Genomic DNA, 17,411 nt, shown 5'->3' with positions numbered 1-17,411 from the left:
TACCCTCTCTAACACATACCCGCCACACAGGGGGGCCGTATGTTGCCCATGTGTGCTTTATAGTAACGTTCAGTCAGAACTCATTTATAATTAAGCCCATAGTTAATGAACTAATCATGTACAAAACACACACACAGTCACATATTTTATATACTGTATATGTTGTAAGCCTAATTTTTGCCATCACAGCTGCTTTTTACATGTATGGGATAATACAGGCTAATATAGAAGGTGTCCAAACTCAATTAGCTACAGAAGCTAATGTTCACATTCAGTCCTTGTATATTTCTCTCATGTGTTCATCATTCCTTTCCTCTGTGTGTGTGTGTGATTGAGAAATGAGATGCAGGTGGTGTTCATCCTAATTGGCCTGGTCAGGTGTCAGATTGCTGCTGGCTGATTGGCTGGTGGAGAGCATTTAAGCCAGCTGATGCCATCCTGTCGCCCTTTGCTCTCCTCATTCCCAACGATGATGGCTGCTGTGCTGACTGCTGTGTTCTGTCAGGTAGGAACTGTGTGTCGACCTACTTTAGTAGTTCTGCAGAACTTTATTAAGATGTGTCTTTATCTTGGTAGACCTGTGCAGTCTAAACTGTAAATAGTTACCTTCCAGATCTACACTTTTGTACACTGTAAATAACACTTACCCAAGTAGCAGAAAGTAGGGGGAGAAGCCCTTTAGTTTTTTGTAACATTTTCTCATGTTTATTTTGTAGGAGCTTATAGGTAAGAGCTGTGTCTCTTATTTAATCCATCATTTTCTTTTCTTAGGTAAATTTAAGGTTGGGGATTAGTTTGATTGGTTAGTTGTGTTGGGGCCATGCTGTGCTCTGAAACTAAACCTGCTACTTGTGAACTTGTGATGGTGGTTCGGCTGATCATCCTTGGGAGTGGGAAGAGTGGGGGCACTTTGTGTTGCGGTCCGGTTCCCCGAGGCCGGTTCCTAACATAATTGGGTGCTCGTCTGCTTTTCTCATTCGTCAGCACGTTGTCTGTGAGTGTGTGTATATATATATATTTTATATGTTTGTCTGGTGGGCAGTCTTTGTGCAGGTGGTAAATGGTGTTAGTCAAGGTGCCTTTGCATGGAGCTGAGGAAGCTCATGGTGGTAAAGCTGGTCGAGATGTTTGTTGGAGGAGGAGCCGGTCAGAGGGGACCAGTAAGACTGAGGAGGGGCGTGACAAGGCAGGGCTGTCAGTAGCACCGTTTCTCCTCTTTCTGTGTAGACTGCTACCCTACAAGAGTCTCCGTACATAGACTTGCCTGTCACTCTGACTCCCAAGCCGTCTAAATCAGCGATACAGACGTATTTACAAGTGTCACAGAAACATTTCAAAGCCACATATTGAGAAGAAGAGTTCATAGCTTCTCGACGTCGGTGTTAGAAAGCTCGTCGCTGCTCATAAATGCCTCTTTCCATCTGAAGTCTGTGCTGGTGATATTTTTTACCGAGCTTTCGGCCAGAGTGGCGCTGTTGAGCGCTCTGACGGCTGGGAGCTCTAATCCGGAAAAAATATCACCAGCACAGACTTCAGATGAAAAGAGGCATTTATGAGCAGCGTCGAGCTTTCTAACTCCGAGAAGCGATGAACCCTTCTTCTCAATATGTGGCTTTGAAATGTTTCTGTGACACTTGTAAATACGTCTGTATCACTGATTTAGACGGCTTGGGAGTCAGAGTCACAGGCAAGTCTATGTACGGAGACAGGACTCTTGTAGGGTAGCATAGTCTACACAGAAAGAGGAGAAACGGTGCTACTGACGGCCCTGCCTTGTCACGCCCCTCCTCAGTCTTACTGGTCCCCTCTGACCGGCTCCTCCTCCAACAAACCTCTCTCTCCACCAGCTTTACCACCATGAGCTTCCTCAGCTCCATGCACACCATTTACCACCTGCACAAAGACTGCCCACCAGACAAACATATAAAATATATATATATACTCAGACGACGTGCTGACGAACGAGAAAAGCGGACGAGCCCCCAATTATGTTAGGAACCGGCCTCGGGGAACGGGACAGCAACACAAGTGCCCCCACTCTTCCCACTCCCAAGGATGATCAGCCAAACCACCATCACAAGTTCACAAGTAGCAGGTTTAGTTTCAGAGCACAGCATGGCCCCAACACAACTAACCAATCAAACTAATCCCCAACCTTAAATTTACCTAAGAAAAGGATGGATTAAATAAGACAGCTCTCACCTATAAGCTCCTACAAAATAAACATGAGAAAATGTTACAAAAAACTAAATGGCTTCTCCCTCCTACTTTACTTGGGTAAGATGTTAGTGTACAAAAGTGTAGAGCTGGAAGTAGCTATTTACAGTTTAAACTGCACAGGTCCACCAAGATAACACATCTTGAAGTTCTGAAGAACTAAGTAGGCCTACACAGTTCCTACCTGACAGAACACAGCAAAGAGTCAACACAGAGCCATCATAGTTGGCAATTAGGAGTACAATGAGAGGACTCATAGTTCAAGCACACACTGATGAGAACACATGCGAATGACAGCAAAACATTTTATTAACTTCCTGTGTCTGCACTGTTGAATGGGTTTGGGGATGCCATCCCTTGCAGTCATTGCCAACGATGATGGCTGCTCTGCGTTCTGTCAGGTGAGGTAGGAACTGTGTGTAGGCCTACTTTGGTAGTTCTTTAGAACTTTTAGATCTGTCCTTGTCTAGGTAGACTTGTGCAGTCTAAAATGTGAATAGCTACCTTCCAGATCTATACTTTTTTACACTAAATAACTCTTACGCAAGTAGTAGGAGGGAGAAGCCCTTCAGTTTTGTAACATTTTCTCATGTTTATTTTGTAGGAGCTTATAGGTGAGAGCTGTCTTATTTAATCCATCCTTTTCTTAGGTAAATTTAAGGTTGGGGATTAGTTTGATTGGTTAGATGTGTTGGGGCCATGCTGTGCTCTGAAACTAAACCTGCTACTTGTGAACTTGTGATGGTGGTTTGGCTGATCATCTTTGGGAGTGGGAAGAGTGGGGCACTTTTGTGTTGCCGTCCCCTTCCCCGAGGCCGGTTCCTAACATAATAGGGGGCTCGTCCGCTTTTCTCGTTAGTCAGCACGTCGTCTGAGTATATATATATATATTTTATATGTTTGTCTGGTGGGCAGTCTTTGTGCAGGTGGTAAATGGTGTTAGTCAAGGTGGCTTTGCATGGAGCTGAGGAAGCTCATGGTGGTAAAGCTGGTGGAGAGGTTTGTTGGAGGAGGAGCCGGTCAGAGGGGACCAGTAAGACTGAGGAGGGGCGTGACAAGGCAGGGCCGTCAGTAGCACCGTTTCTCCTCTTTCTGTGTAGACTGCTACCCTACAAGAGTCCCATCTCCGTACATAGACTTGCCTGTGACTCTGACTCCCAAGCCGTCTAAATCAGTGATAGACGTATGTACAAGTGTCACAGAAACATTTCAAAGCCACATATTGAGAAGAGTTCATAGCTTCTCGACGTCTGGGTTACTTCAGATTAAAAGAGGCATTTATGAGCAGCGACGAGCTTTCTAACCCCGACGTCGAGAAGCTATGAACTCTTCTTGTCAATATGTGGCTTTGAAATGTTTCTGTGACACTTGTAAATACATCTGTATCGCTGATTTAGACGGCTTGGGAGTCAGAGTGACAGGCAAGTCTATGTACGGAGACTCTTGTAGGGTAGCATAGTCTACACAGAAAGGAGAAATGGTGCTACTGACTGCCCTGCCACGCCCCTCCTCAGTCTTACTGGTCCCCTCTGACCGGCTCCTCCTCCAACAAACATCTCCACCAGCTTTACCACCATGAGCTTCCTCAGCTCCATGCAAAGGCACCTTGACTAACACCATTTACCACCTGCACAAAGACTGCCCACCAGACAAACATATAAAATATATATATATACACACACACTCACAGACGACGTGCTGACGAATGAGAAAAGCAGACGAGCACCCAATTATGTTAGGAACCGGCCTCGGGGAACCGGACCGCAACACAAAGTGCCCCCACTCTTCCCACTCCCAAGGATGATCAGCCAAACCACCATCACAAGTTCACAAGTAGCAGGTTTAGTTTCAGAGCACAGCATGGCCCCAACACAACTAACCAATCAAACTAATCCCCAACCTTAAATTTACCTAAGAAAAGAAAATGATGGATTAAATAAGAGACACAGCTCTTACCTATAAGCTCCTACAAAATAAACATGAGAAAATGTTACAAAAAACTAAAGGGCTTCTCCCCCTACTTTCTGCTACTTGGGTAAGTGTTATTTACAGTGTACAAAAGTGTAGATCTGGAAGGTAACTATTTACAGTTTAGACTGCACAGGTCTACCAAGATAAAGACACATCTTAATAAAGTTCTGCAGAACTACTAAAGTAGGTCTACACACAGTTCCTACCTGACAGAACACAGCAGTCAGCACAGCAGCCATCATCGTTGGGAATGAGGAGAGCAAAGGGCGACAGGATGGCATCAGCTGGCTTAAATGCTCTCCACCAGCCAATCAGCCAGCAGCAATCTGACACCTGACCAGGCCAATTAGGATGAACACCACCTGCATCTCATTTCTCAATCACACACACACAGAGGAAAGGAATGATGAACACATGAGAGAAATATACAAGGACTGAATGTGAACATTAGCTTCTGTAGCTAATTGAGTTTATAATGACTCCTTGGGACACCTTCTATATTAGCCTGTATTATCCCATACATGTAAAAAGCAGCTGTGATGGCAAAAATTAGGCTTACAACATATACAGTATATAAAATATGTGACTGTGTGTGTGTTTTGTACATGATTAGTTCATTAACTATGGGCTTAATTATAAATGAGTTCTGACTGAACGTTACTATAAAGCACACATGGGCAACATACCCGCTGAATAAGTGTCCAAATGTTCATGTCATTCTGGCCAATATTCTTCTGTTATAGCATTTCAGTCTGGAATATGGAATATCTTTCAATAATCTTTATGACTAAAAGGCCAAAAGTAATCTCATGTGTAAGAAATGGCTGTTCTACATTGAGGTAGAAATTTAAATAATTAACTTGTTGGTTTTGGATTTATTTAGCTTCAAGAGTGCATGTTCGTGTGACCCCCAACACAGGCTTTGAGAATCCCGGGCCACTTACTGATACTTATGCTTAAATTAACCCACTCATATTCTGGTTTATTTCAAGAAAAACATTTCGGATAGTGGAAATTCTAATTGGCTGGTAACTTTAAAATCTAGCAGCCATATTGGCAGGTGGTGAAAAAAGTTAATTTCAAGCCCTGCAGGGAGAGTGTGGTGACATAGGAGTGAGTGAGAAAAGGATCAAATATTGGTGGTTAAGACTGAATAATGACATCACAACTGTTAATTTAAAATGAGTTATTCCTCTAAACCTGGCTTCAAATGCCCCAATTTTTTCGCGCTGGCGCCGTTCAGCCCTCAGCAAAATCTGGTAGCGAGGACTTTTTTTGTGGCCCTCTCTATCATCAAAGTTGCCCATCCATTACGGCATGACAATATTTGTTCGGCCCCCGGCAACAATCTGGATTTCTCATGTGGCCCCCCATGAAAAATAGTTGCCCACCCCTGCTTTAGGGCAAGGTGTCACAATAGTCTACTGGAACCCACACACACACCACACAGACCAGCTTTATGTTGATTGACAGCTGGTGGTTAGAAGCTACAGGAGGAAACAGCTTTATATCGATGGGGGGAAAAGAATAGAAACCACAGCAGAGTTAAGGAATCCCAAAAGGTTTTTAATAGAGCATTGATTTCCCCATATGAGAAAATACTGATTCAGACAGAGTATTTGGCGAGCAGGTAAAATGTTTGTACAAGCTTATAAAGGTGTATTTTTTCCATTGGATAAACTCGACAATAAATAGAATATTCTGGGTGTGTATATAGTGAATGACGGTTTGGTCAGGACTGAAAGCTGTATAAACCCAACACCTGAAGCCAATATCTGTAAAATGTTGGTTGTGTTTTTAAAGCCTCATTCCATTAGTTTTAAATAACAGATTTAATTCTCAACTTCAACCAATATAACTTTATTTCTATAGTTCTGTCTTTCATAAATAAATTATTTTTCTCTGTATCAAAAAGAGAATTCAAATATAAAGAACAACGGGTCATTGTTTTGTGTGCTCACACACAGCACAATGAAATTACATCAAAGACAGCAAGTGGAAAATATTTTTTCTTCCACAAATATACACAGCCTCTCTTTACCCCTTGCGGGTTGATTGAATTAACGCATTTAAAAACAGCAACATTAAATTAGATCGGGCATGATAATACATACGTATATACACAAAGTGTGCTTTTACAATATACAAGTGTTTTTTTGTAAAAGATTAAAATGTAAATAAAAAGCTATTGTATAAAAGATGGCAGTGATCCATTCATATGTCCTCAATGTTTCATATAAATATGTGAAATCTCTTTTCTGACCATTTGATTCCTTGGCAGTAGCATGATACAAAATCGAGGGGAATTCTTTGACATTTGATCCAGCGGCACAGCTCGAGCACGTGGAGTGGATTCAGCATTTACCTCAACAACACGCTCTCACTTCCACAGCGTCAAATACCAGCGCTCTGTTACGCACCTTGTGTTACGTTGTGCCCAAGTATGATACCCACACGGACGCACCATTAAACAAGCACTGCACACCTGGCTGGCGTGAGGCAAAGGTCAAGTTACAGCTTTGGGTTGGCGTGAGGCACTGGAGAATAGGGAAGAGTACCGAAACCCGGTATCAAACGGGTCCCGTGGCCGAATTTGTAAATACTGGAGGATCAATAAGCTTCAACATTAACGGTTCTCTTATCGGTACTGGAGAAATTAAGAAATAGATTTGCTATTTATAATTGCTACACAAACTTTATCTTGCACATTGTATCTCACCAACTCCGTAAGACATGATGTGTGTTGTAGCCTATGATGGGGTTTTTTTGCGATTTCTGAATGAGAAGAGATCCTCTTTTCCGGGTTGCTGTCCATCAGACGAGAAACAGCAGCAGCTGCTGCCATTAAAATTTTTCAGCTTTTTTGTTTAAGCTGAGCCTGCAGCTACAATGAACCAACCCAGTCCCACTCCTCCTCCCGCTACTACTGCTGGTCCAAGCCCAAACCCCATCACCATGGCAGCTAGTAGGTCCATGGCTATACAATATATACATGGCATTATAGACTACTCTAGAAATTGTTTTGTTCAAAAACACACAAAAAAAACAATGGTGTTGCAGTTTGGTACTCATTAGAAAATAAGGCAAATTTCCCTTCTTAATTTGCTTTTTCCCCCCTTTATCCTCTTAAAAATAACGAAAAGAACCGACAACAACCAGCCCCAATTGTTTCTGGGGGTTTTCTCTTAAAAATAACAAAGTACCGATAAGAGTACCGTTGAAGTACCGGATCGATAAGCAGTATCGATAAGAGTAGTAGTATTCTTCAGGTTAGGGATAGGCATGGGGGGAGGTTTAGGCACTGGTAGCCACTTGGTTGGGCTTAGGGTTTGGATATGGTGGGGGGCTCCACAGAAATGTTTAGGGTCTCCAGGGGAAGACTTTGGGGGTCTGACCCCTTTTCGGGACTCTTCCACTAGGGGAAGGGGCAGTGGAGATCCCCTGGAGACCCTTCTCCTAATGCCCCACACCAGTTGCCACCCGCCTGGAGATCAACCAGCCTCCAAACAGGTGCACAGTGCTTGTCTAACAATGCGTCCGTGTGGGTATCATAGCTACGCACAAGGGTATCATGTGCACATTAACATCTCACACAAGGTGTGTGACAAAGCAGTGGTATTTTACGCTGTCGCAGTGAGAACGGTTTGCATAAAACAATTCATGAATGCTTATTCACCAGTGACCTGTAGGCTTACGTGACATGTAGGCTTACTGACCACAGTGACCTGTAGGCCTACTGACCACAGTGACCTGTAGGCTTACTGACCACAGTGACCTGTAGGCTTACTGAACAGAGTGAGTGACCTGTAGGCCTACTGACCACAGTGACCTGTAGGCTTACTGACCACAGTGACCTGTAGGCTTACTGACCACAGTGACCTGTAGGCCTACTGACCACAGTGACCTGTAGGCTTACTGACCACAGTGACCTGTAGGCTTACTGACCAGTGACCTGTAGGCTTACTGACCACAGTGACCTGTAGGCTTACTGAACAGAGTGAGTGACCTGTAGGCTTACTGACCACAGTGACCTGTAGGCTTACTGACCACAGTGACCTGTAGGCCTACTGACCACAGTGACCTGTAGGCCTACTGACCACAGTGACCTGTAGGCTTACTGACCACAGTGACCTGTAGGCTTACTGACCACAGTGACCTGTACGGAACTTCGTTTACATTTACTAAATCATGACATGAAGGCATATCGCAGCAGAAGCTCTCTCTCTCTCTCTCTAGTCTTTCTACCAGAGAGACACCTAGTGGTTTGGTGAAGAAGTCCAGTCAGAGCCCGTGCATGCGGCCACAACACACTCCTATCACACCACAGTGGGAAGACAGCTTACTTGCAGCCTGGGGAACTCTACTCTTGTCCACTCCGCCACTTTAAGACAAGGATAAATGCATAGTGGAGGGCTTACTGTCGCCCTCTAAAGGTAGTTGGAGGCGACGAAGCCGTGGTGGTGGCTGATGCGACTCTGGTGGATCATGGCCCGGTTGTAGGCCACCTGGACAGACTTGCGGATGCTGGTCTTCCGACCCTCCATCACGCGCAGCTTGTCTGCAGTGTCGTCTACGCCCAAGGGCGTCACCTTGTCGCGCGGAAGCCACTGCCTGGGGGACAGGAGACGCAGAACATGAGGGCTTTTCAATGACTGACGTGTTTTGGGTTAAGACATTACATCGGTTAAAATTTGACATCACAGAAGGCTGTTTTATTCACAAGGTTTTTATTTGGAAGGTTCTGATCTTTTATTTGGAAGGTTCTGTGCTATTATTTTGAAGGTTGTGCTTTCATTTTCAAGATTTTTATTTTGAAGGTTCTGAGCTTTCATTCTGAACGTTCTGTACTTTTATTTGGAAGGTTGGGTTCTGTACTTTTATTTGGAAGGTTTTGGGCTTTTATTTGGAAGGTTATGTGCTTATTTTGAAGGTTTTTATTTTGAAGGTTCAAAAGGATCATAGACTCATAGAAAAGGTTCAGAAGGATCATAGACTCTATATAGTATATGCATTTAGCTAACGTGACGTCACCAATTGTTTTTTGGACTGGCGTTTTGAAGCCTCTTTGTTGATAATTTCTGGGTAATTTTATCGTCGCCATGTTGGATTTGATCCGTGCTATGTTTAGAATTTGGAGCCAGAAGTTACTATATTTGGGCAAAAGGGTGGAGCTGGGGAGGAGCGATGGTGGGTCTGAGTGAGAACCGACTCACTCACTGCCTGCCGCTGCTACGAGCCTGCTAAGTTAGCCACAATTCAAGGTAAACTTAGCAGCTGTTAAAGTAATCTTAGCATGTTAGCTAGATAGCCCCGGCCAGTCTGCTCACAGACCCGTGTTTTCCTTCGCCCCACAGTCATGACATTATGGTCAAATAATATTCAAATTATTATTCAACCTCCCCATGTAAGTAAGTGCACCTGTCTGTCCAATAAGACAGGAGAGCAAAACAAATGACCAACAGCCTTCAAATCTCCAGAAACTTTATAGCCTATTTATTAAAATGTGGTGATCTGTAATATCACGTTACATAACGTTATAGAGGTCTCTGACTGAAACGTTCGTTGCTGCTGCCCAGGTTTGAGGAACTATTACATCCTATGAAAGGACATTTGGAGTGCTGGCTTTTCTCTCTTCACTGAACTCTTTGCTAACCCTGCACCCAGTGAGTTTTTAAATCCATTTTGAGTGTGCTCGCTACCCGTGTTTTTCTGTTATAGAGCCCCAAGAGGCGGTCCTGTTCTGCCCACTAACAACTTAAAGCATTAAAAAGCAACATTTATTTTCCATAATGAATTCAATTATAAACACTATGCTACGAAGACACATTAGCTAATCATCACAGAGCCGCACAGATCAGTTTATCGGGTCATTTCTCCCGGTGTCACGGACGACTTCATTGTTACATTTGTCTACTAAAAGTATTAAAATATCATAAAGATAAAGCCATAGACCAGAGGTTTTCAAAGTCTGAGACTGTGGGCCTCCCCCTAGACAAAGCTTGGAAAAAAGAGTCCCCCTTGCTAAAATTCCTGGATGCCTATGGGATCATGATTGTTATTTAATCCAGGGAGTTCCCCAAACGTCTGAGTAGCCAGCCAGATAGGAAAAGTAGCTGGCTAAGATGTTTGCAGCGTTTGTTTCCCAATTAATGAACAAACCTCAAATATGTATCCACATGAGTGTGACAACTGAAATAATACAAATAAACATTCTTATAAAGGCCCAATGCTCAATTTAATTATATATAAATATATTGCAAAACACAAATAACTGTTTGTTTCCCACAGGATTTGGAGAGATTGTGGTGGTGGGACCTTGGATCCTTGTCTAGGCGGTCCGGGGGGGGATTCTTCCCCGGAAGAAAATGTTGTACATTTTAAAGTAAAACGCATGAATCTGGTGAACTTTGAGAGCAAAATTAATTAATTTATTATTTTTAATTTAATTAATTATTAGATGTATGAAGAAAACACACCACATTAATATCCTCTTTACTGTGCTGAGGCTTACAATGATGAAAAAACAAATGTCTGCATACAGGTGAGTTCACTATAATACCACTGTAGTATATGGTAGAATACTGCTTGCTTAAATACAATGGCTCATTATACCAACATCACTTCTAGGGACAGCTCAAGTACAAAGTAACCACCAGATGTCCCTACTAAACAACAGGCTACAAACATGTCTATATACCTGACCTTCGGTCAGGACTGCTGAATCACTGCCGATCTTTCGGAAAAGACTAAAGACACACCTTTTCAGGCTCCATCTGGGCCCTTCTTGATCTAACTTCGTCTCTCTCTTTCCTTATTAAAAAAAAAAAAAATAAAAAAAAAAAATAACCAACCTTGTACCACTAACCTAAACTTGTACCACTGTTCCTTCAGAAGTTGTAGTTGTCATAGACTGTGCTCCATAGTTGATTGTTCTATTGCTGACAAAAAATGTGTTATTGTAAGTCGCTTTGGATAAAAGCGTCTGCCAAATGACGTAATGTAATGTAATATAACACAAGCCATCATCAAATCATGTGGTGGCGATGCTGCCAAAAAGCGTTCAACGATAGCGCTAAATGCTGGAAACGCGATTAGCAGAGAGAGAGAATGTCCATGTTCAACGTCTTGTTAACTCGTCTTCAGCAAGCTAGCATTAACTTTAGCTTAGCCCAACTCCGAAAAGCTGCAGTTTGAAGGGCCTTATTGGAAATTATGCAACCTTCTATGCTAAGATCAAGGAGAGAGTGAAAGTTCGACCAGAGCCGCCAGGACACTGCACATTTGAAGAACTTGGCAGGTCATTTTGTGAAGTCAATCGAACGTTCTTAAATGAATGAACAGGACAAAAGCATTATTAACAGTATAAACGCTAATTTTGAAATATATTTCATCTTTCAAAAGCTGAATCAGAACATATTATTTTTACTTAGCTTACCTCACGGCCTCATGTCATGCTATGACAGGGATGGATCATGAATGACAGGTGAAGAAAAAAGAGGATGCACTTTCATCTGCGCTTCATGCAACACGACGTGGTCATTCTTTGTACGTGCGTGTGTGTGTTACTGGCTCCTGCAGATTCATGCAGATTTAACAGCATCTTGTTCAGTGAATACAGCCCCAACTCCTCACAAATTCCATGTAAAATAGTAGTTGGTCAGACAAAGGCCAGTAGGTAGAGATTTCACAGGCTACAGTTGGGGAACCCCCCTCCCTGTTAATCCCATAGACACTCAACAATTCAGCCAAGATAGCCTGATATTCAACCAGACTACACCAAATACATCAAAAGGTCTGTGTGAAGGAATTTATTTGTTCCGACTTTAAGAAAGTAGGAAAAACTGTAAAATTCCCCCAAACTACTGTATCTCTGAAGTATCTCTGTAAACCAAACCATACACACTTTACACACTAAACCCATGAACTCATTAGGAAAGTGTTTACTGAGTGCTTTTATTTTGACAGTCCTTCAAAATAAAATTGCAGGACCTTCAAAATAAAATCCCAAAGACCTTCAAAATAAAAGTCCAGAACCTTCAAAATAACACACACGGACGTTAAACTCACAACACAACAACACGCATACACCCCAACTGGGCCAAGCCAATGCCGGACGGTTGTTTTGTGTGTGATGTACCAGGCCGGAGTTCCACCGATGATGATCTAGTTGCTTCATATTAGCAGACTGACTATGCTAGAGCTTCAAAGGTTAATACTCCAAAGACACAAGAGTAAAATGTGCATTACAGCCGTGGCTGTAGAGAAAAGAGAAAATAGCCCTACAGGGATGAACGGAGTATCACGTTGCATTTCAGTAGGTTGGACCCTCACCATGTCCGCTTGTTGTCGAAGAAGAGCACCAGGTAGAGCCTCTGGCCCGCCTCCTCCTGCCTCTGCTCCCCCAGAAGGAGGACATCTTTGGGTGGGACGGGGATGGGAACCCCATTGTGCAGAAGGCCCTCCACGGGCATCTCTGGGTCAATGACCTGGGGACAAACGCACAGTCAGCTTTAAGCCCATGGCACTGGCAGTTGTTGGATGTGTGATTGGTGAGCCATGGGCTAAACAGACAAACAAGGATTGAACTAGGTGTTGCGTGAATCCAGACTTTTTCAAGTCGTCCTTTCTACCAATAAAGTCGAGTCGACTAACCGTCATGTACTAACACGTGTTTTTTTTTTTCAAGTAGTCTTGAGGACAGAAGCCCGTGACGCAGGAGGAATGTAAACACAAAAATGGATTGGAAAAACTCTTCTGGGTAAGTAATATGAACAGAGACTTACTGCTACCAGCTTGATGTGGCCACCAGTTTTCCCCCTGCCCTCTTCAAAATTTCAATAAACCTTTATGGCATATTATTACAATACAACAATACTGGTGTTGACAGTAATAGAAGGTGCCAAATCATTCAAAACAATAAGCATTTTGCTTTTAGGAGAATTGTGTCAGCGTGCAGCGCTGTTCCAAAATGTGTCAATGTGTGGTGTTGCCTGGGAAACGCACATCCCATAATACAACTGTTCGCATCGCATCCCATAATAGTATGATGATACTTGGGATGCCATTGCGAACATAGATGCGTTGCCAGCGAGGGCCCCCACCGTTGCGGTTGGGGTACGTTTCGAAATCCCTCCCGGCTTGAAATGTTTTCTAGGGGAAACACTGGATTGTCCAGGGTTATGCTATATTGTTCACATACGTAAATAGCGACTCCTTTCATCATGCCGAGCACTCTCACTGCAACTCATCGCGCACACAAACTAGAAGCCGGCGAACTTTGGATATAAACAGAGTAATATTATCTCCTCTTTTAACCATCGGCCTCCTCCTCTGCATCCCAGTTCCTTGAGTCTTGCACCGGCGAGCCACACACCGCACTGTCAGGGGATATGGGGTTTAGTTCAGTCTCAACAACACATAGCTAAATGTTTAGGCCTATTTAAACGGAAATGGTGGTGCATTGACTCATGTGAGGAAACATGACTTTCAACCTGGAAACCATAGCAGCAAAACTGTGCACACGTTTTCATATCATTGAACACACCCCAGCTGATCCCTGTAGTTAGTAAGCCGCTCACAACAATAAAGCACTCCGATAGCGAGCAAGCAAGTCTCAAACCACGTCAGGACTTTTCCACGTCCTAGGCATCGACACATGATAGTTTGTGTGATAAGTCGATTAGTTCATTACTCCAAACAAGGACAGACGGCCATGGCACGCCAAACAAACATGTGTTTGTTGTAGAATGTTTGATTGGTGTGCCATGGGCTTTATAGGTTACTGGTAGACAGGCTTTTTGGGGCTCCACACTGCACACTGCACTCTATACATCACATGTAACACCATACATACAACAGTATGGCTGTTGGAAACCATTTCAAGCAACAGTGTTGCAACACTGCCACCTGGTGGCAGTCTGGTGATTTCATGTGAGAGCATGCTTCAGTCATCCTAAGTAGAGTAAGGGGTTACCACCAGTTCAGGGTAAGGCCACTAAGGGGGTATCCTAAGTAGAGTAAGGGGTTACCTAGCGGAATGCCTAGCGGAATCCCTGATGTATATGTGGCAAAAATGCAATCTATTATTTTGGCCGGTAAAAAATATGCCTGGCGGGTTGATTTTTTCCATCTACCCGTCACATGGCCGGTGAGTCAAAAAGTTAATTCCGGGCCCTGTTCACACTGTTCTATCTCTTACGTCTGTAACTTGTTTATATGTCCTTATGTAATCAGGGCAATCTTGAAAATGAGAGCTTGCTCTTAAGAGATTCCCCTGTATAAATAAAGGCACAAAAAAAGGTAAGGTTACCAGTGCAGGGTAGGAGGGGTATCCCCGACACTTGGCCCACACCAGATCTAGAGGCTCCAGCTCCGTCTCATCCTCAGATGTTTGGCTGCAGTCGCCTGCATGAAGACAACACAGGGTCAACTCATCTGAAGAAAATCAACAGAACCAAATAAGGTCATATTGTACTTTGTAACCCCAAATTAATACTATGCAGAATTATTATTGAAATATCCAAAATGTATATCCCACCACCTGCATCCATTTGATTCATTATGGTGATATTTAATCCTTGTGCTATATAATTTTTTATTTAAAAAAAGGTATACTGTGCAACTATTTAATAAATAAATAAAATATTAGGGCTGTCAGCGTTAACGCGTTAATCGCGATGCGATTAAGGGCCTACCATAACGTGTTTTGTTTTTTTATCACGTTAATCGCATGCCGCTATTTTTTCGCTTCGACGCACCCGTACTTGTAGTCAAGCCGGTCGTAGCGGTTTTCTGTCTCCTGCTGATGCAGGCATGGAAAAGAAAGACAGCAACACACTTCTAAATGGCCCATTTTACTTTAAAGAAACTCCCAAATGGCACAGTGGACAAGTCAACAGTAGTTGGCACCTTGTGTAAAACAGAATTAAAATATCACCGAAGTACATCGAGTTTGAGCTATCACCTAAAAGCTAAGCATACCGGAGCAGCTAGCGTCGCCGTAGCCTCAATGCGAGACTCATCAGTCATTCTTCTTTCAGAGTCTCGGATGCGCGGTTCCTCTAGCCACTGGGAGGTCGGCTCCAATGGCTTCACGCGATATACACGTTATCAATCACAATAAACCTGTACCTACCTCACACACAATGTTGTTATCCAATGCTACGGCGCCAATGTACACCGAGCCATTATTCACATGGAAGTGCCAAAGTTTTTAGCTCAGACACAGCCTTCTTCGGCTGTGTCATTTTTGGGTTTTCGACTGCTCCACAGTGCCGCCGCCGGAAGTATCGGTTCTGGAGCGTGTACTGCACTGTTTACAATTGTGCATTTATTTTCTGTTCAAGATATATTTTGTAGACATTGTTACCTCCTGTCTACATTGCACTTCTATTGAATTGAAAATAAATCTAAAATTCAAGATCACAAAGTACAAAGTGCATTCATTTGATTCCCAATCATGACACACTGGTAAGAATGATTACCGTAATATAGAATTAAAAATGCTTTGAAATACAAAATAATGGCATTTTAAACATGCGATACAAAGATGTGATTAATCGCGATTAACTATAGTTAATCGCAAGATTAATCGCAATTAAGAAAATTAATCGTTTGACAGCCCTACAAAATATACATGCATACAAAAGATTTCCCTATCAATTATCACTTAAGGCCCATTGGAATTGTGTGTGTGTGTGTGTGGGGGGGGGGTGTTTACATGGAGCGACACTGCCCTCTGCCTGTTTTGGCAATGTTTTGCTTTTTCTGGGACGTTTTTGGGATGTTACAATGTACTGTATAGAGGTCCACGTGGGGGCCCAGCCAATGACATAGCTCACAGCACAACAGCCAGCCAATAGCATCGCTAAGATGTTCACAGACCAGAGCGGAGTCAGCCCGGACTAAAACCAGGAAATACATCTCATTCCCTGATCGATGTTTGAGCTGTTTGCAGCTCATCTCTCGATGGTTTGAAGGTATGTGTGTTTTTATTTGTGTTTTTATAGCATAACTGCTGTGAAACTATCAGAGAATAACGTTTAATCCCTGCGTTTGAACGGTTTATCGGCGCTCTCTCTCTCCACATAAACACAACCTCGCTCGACCACATAAACACAGAACCCAGCAAAACAATGTCCTATCACTAAAATACACACAGGGCGCAGCGTCTCTCAACATAAACACACTGCCACACACTATTATATGGGCCAGAAGTGATCTTTTGAGGGGAAACGTTTGTACAATTATATCATCTTTTTTGAAAGAGTTGCATATTAAACCTTTAAATAAAAAAATCTATTATCCACATAATGATCACTGAATATTTATGTATGCTTATGTGGTGGTACAGTATGTAAGACACTTTTTGGGGTAAAGTCCCTTGGGTCAGAGACTGTTGCACAGCTGAAGGGAGGAGCAGAGAGGATTCCGAGCAGCTGAAGATAACCCTTCAGCTGGAGGCACAACTCCTTCTTTGACAGGCCTTAGATCAGGGGTCCCCAACCTTTTTTGCACCGCGGACCGGTTTAATACTGACAATCTTGCTGCGGATCGGCGGCAGGGGTGGGTGGAGGTCGTGATATTGGACACACGGCACGTATTTTCCTCGCATGCACTTGAATATAAAACCTTGTATATTGTAACTCACCAATATGGGAGCCCTGGGCTGTCTGCAGCAAGACAAGACATCATCAAGGAGTGGTGGGAGAGATATGATGATGATGTTGGAAATAGAAGCAACATTTTCAGTGCTTTTGCGCTATATCATGATATTTAGCCTTGACTTTGATCCAGAATGCAGAGACATCAAACATAGCCTACTTTTCAGCCCACTGTCATTTGCAAGCGTAGTAATATGCAAAGTTGAAAGCTTTTCTTTCTTTCTTGCGCGGCGCGGCGCGCCCTCTGTGCTGTCATCCTCGTTAGATCGGGTCTCCTTTATCTCCTCCGCCTATTCTGAAGAAACTCTCAAGTGACGTTTCTCAAGCTCGCTGCACCCCGCACAGCCATCACCATTTCATTACCTCCCGTGTGTGTGTGTGTATTGTGAGCGCAGGGCTGAGGAAAGGTGCAGACTGCTCTGCAGTCCGCACAGACATGCCAATTGCGCACAAATAGTCTCTCCCTTTCATTCTCCCCCCTCTCTCTCCCCCTTTCCCTCTCCTCCCTCCTCTCTCTCTCTGTTTTCCTTCTCCCTGCCACTTCCTCGTGGCCCGGCAGCA

General features: G+C 43.4%; 1 protein-coding gene across 1 annotated transcript in view; it reads right to left on the bottom strand.

The window, feature by feature from the left end:
• Nucleotides 1–8,300: 8,300 nt before the first annotated feature.
• The window catches only part of brpf3b (bromodomain and PHD finger containing, 3b), a gene marked incomplete at its 5' end in the record, with an annotated part of 41,427 nt that continues 32,316 nt past the window's right edge, over nt 8,301–17,411 (bottom strand). The window contains 3 exons of the mRNA XM_083639226.1: nt 8,301–8,799; nt 12,520–12,674; nt 14,498–14,592. Coding sequence (XP_083495352.1) covers nt 8,616–8,799; nt 12,520–12,674; nt 14,498–14,592 — 434 coding nt within the window. The 3' untranslated portion in view covers nt 8,301–8,615. The remainder of the gene's footprint in view (nt 8,800–12,519; nt 12,675–14,497; nt 14,593–17,411) is intronic.

The sequence above is a fragment of the Poromitra crassiceps genome (assembly GCF_964638095.1).
Source record: "Poromitra crassiceps genome assembly, chromosome: 6".
Taxonomy (NCBI): domain Eukaryota; kingdom Metazoa; phylum Chordata; class Actinopteri; order Beryciformes; family Melamphaidae; genus Poromitra; species Poromitra crassiceps.
Note: the sequence above shows the minus strand (reverse complement) of the source record. Positions and strands in the feature narration are given on the sequence as shown.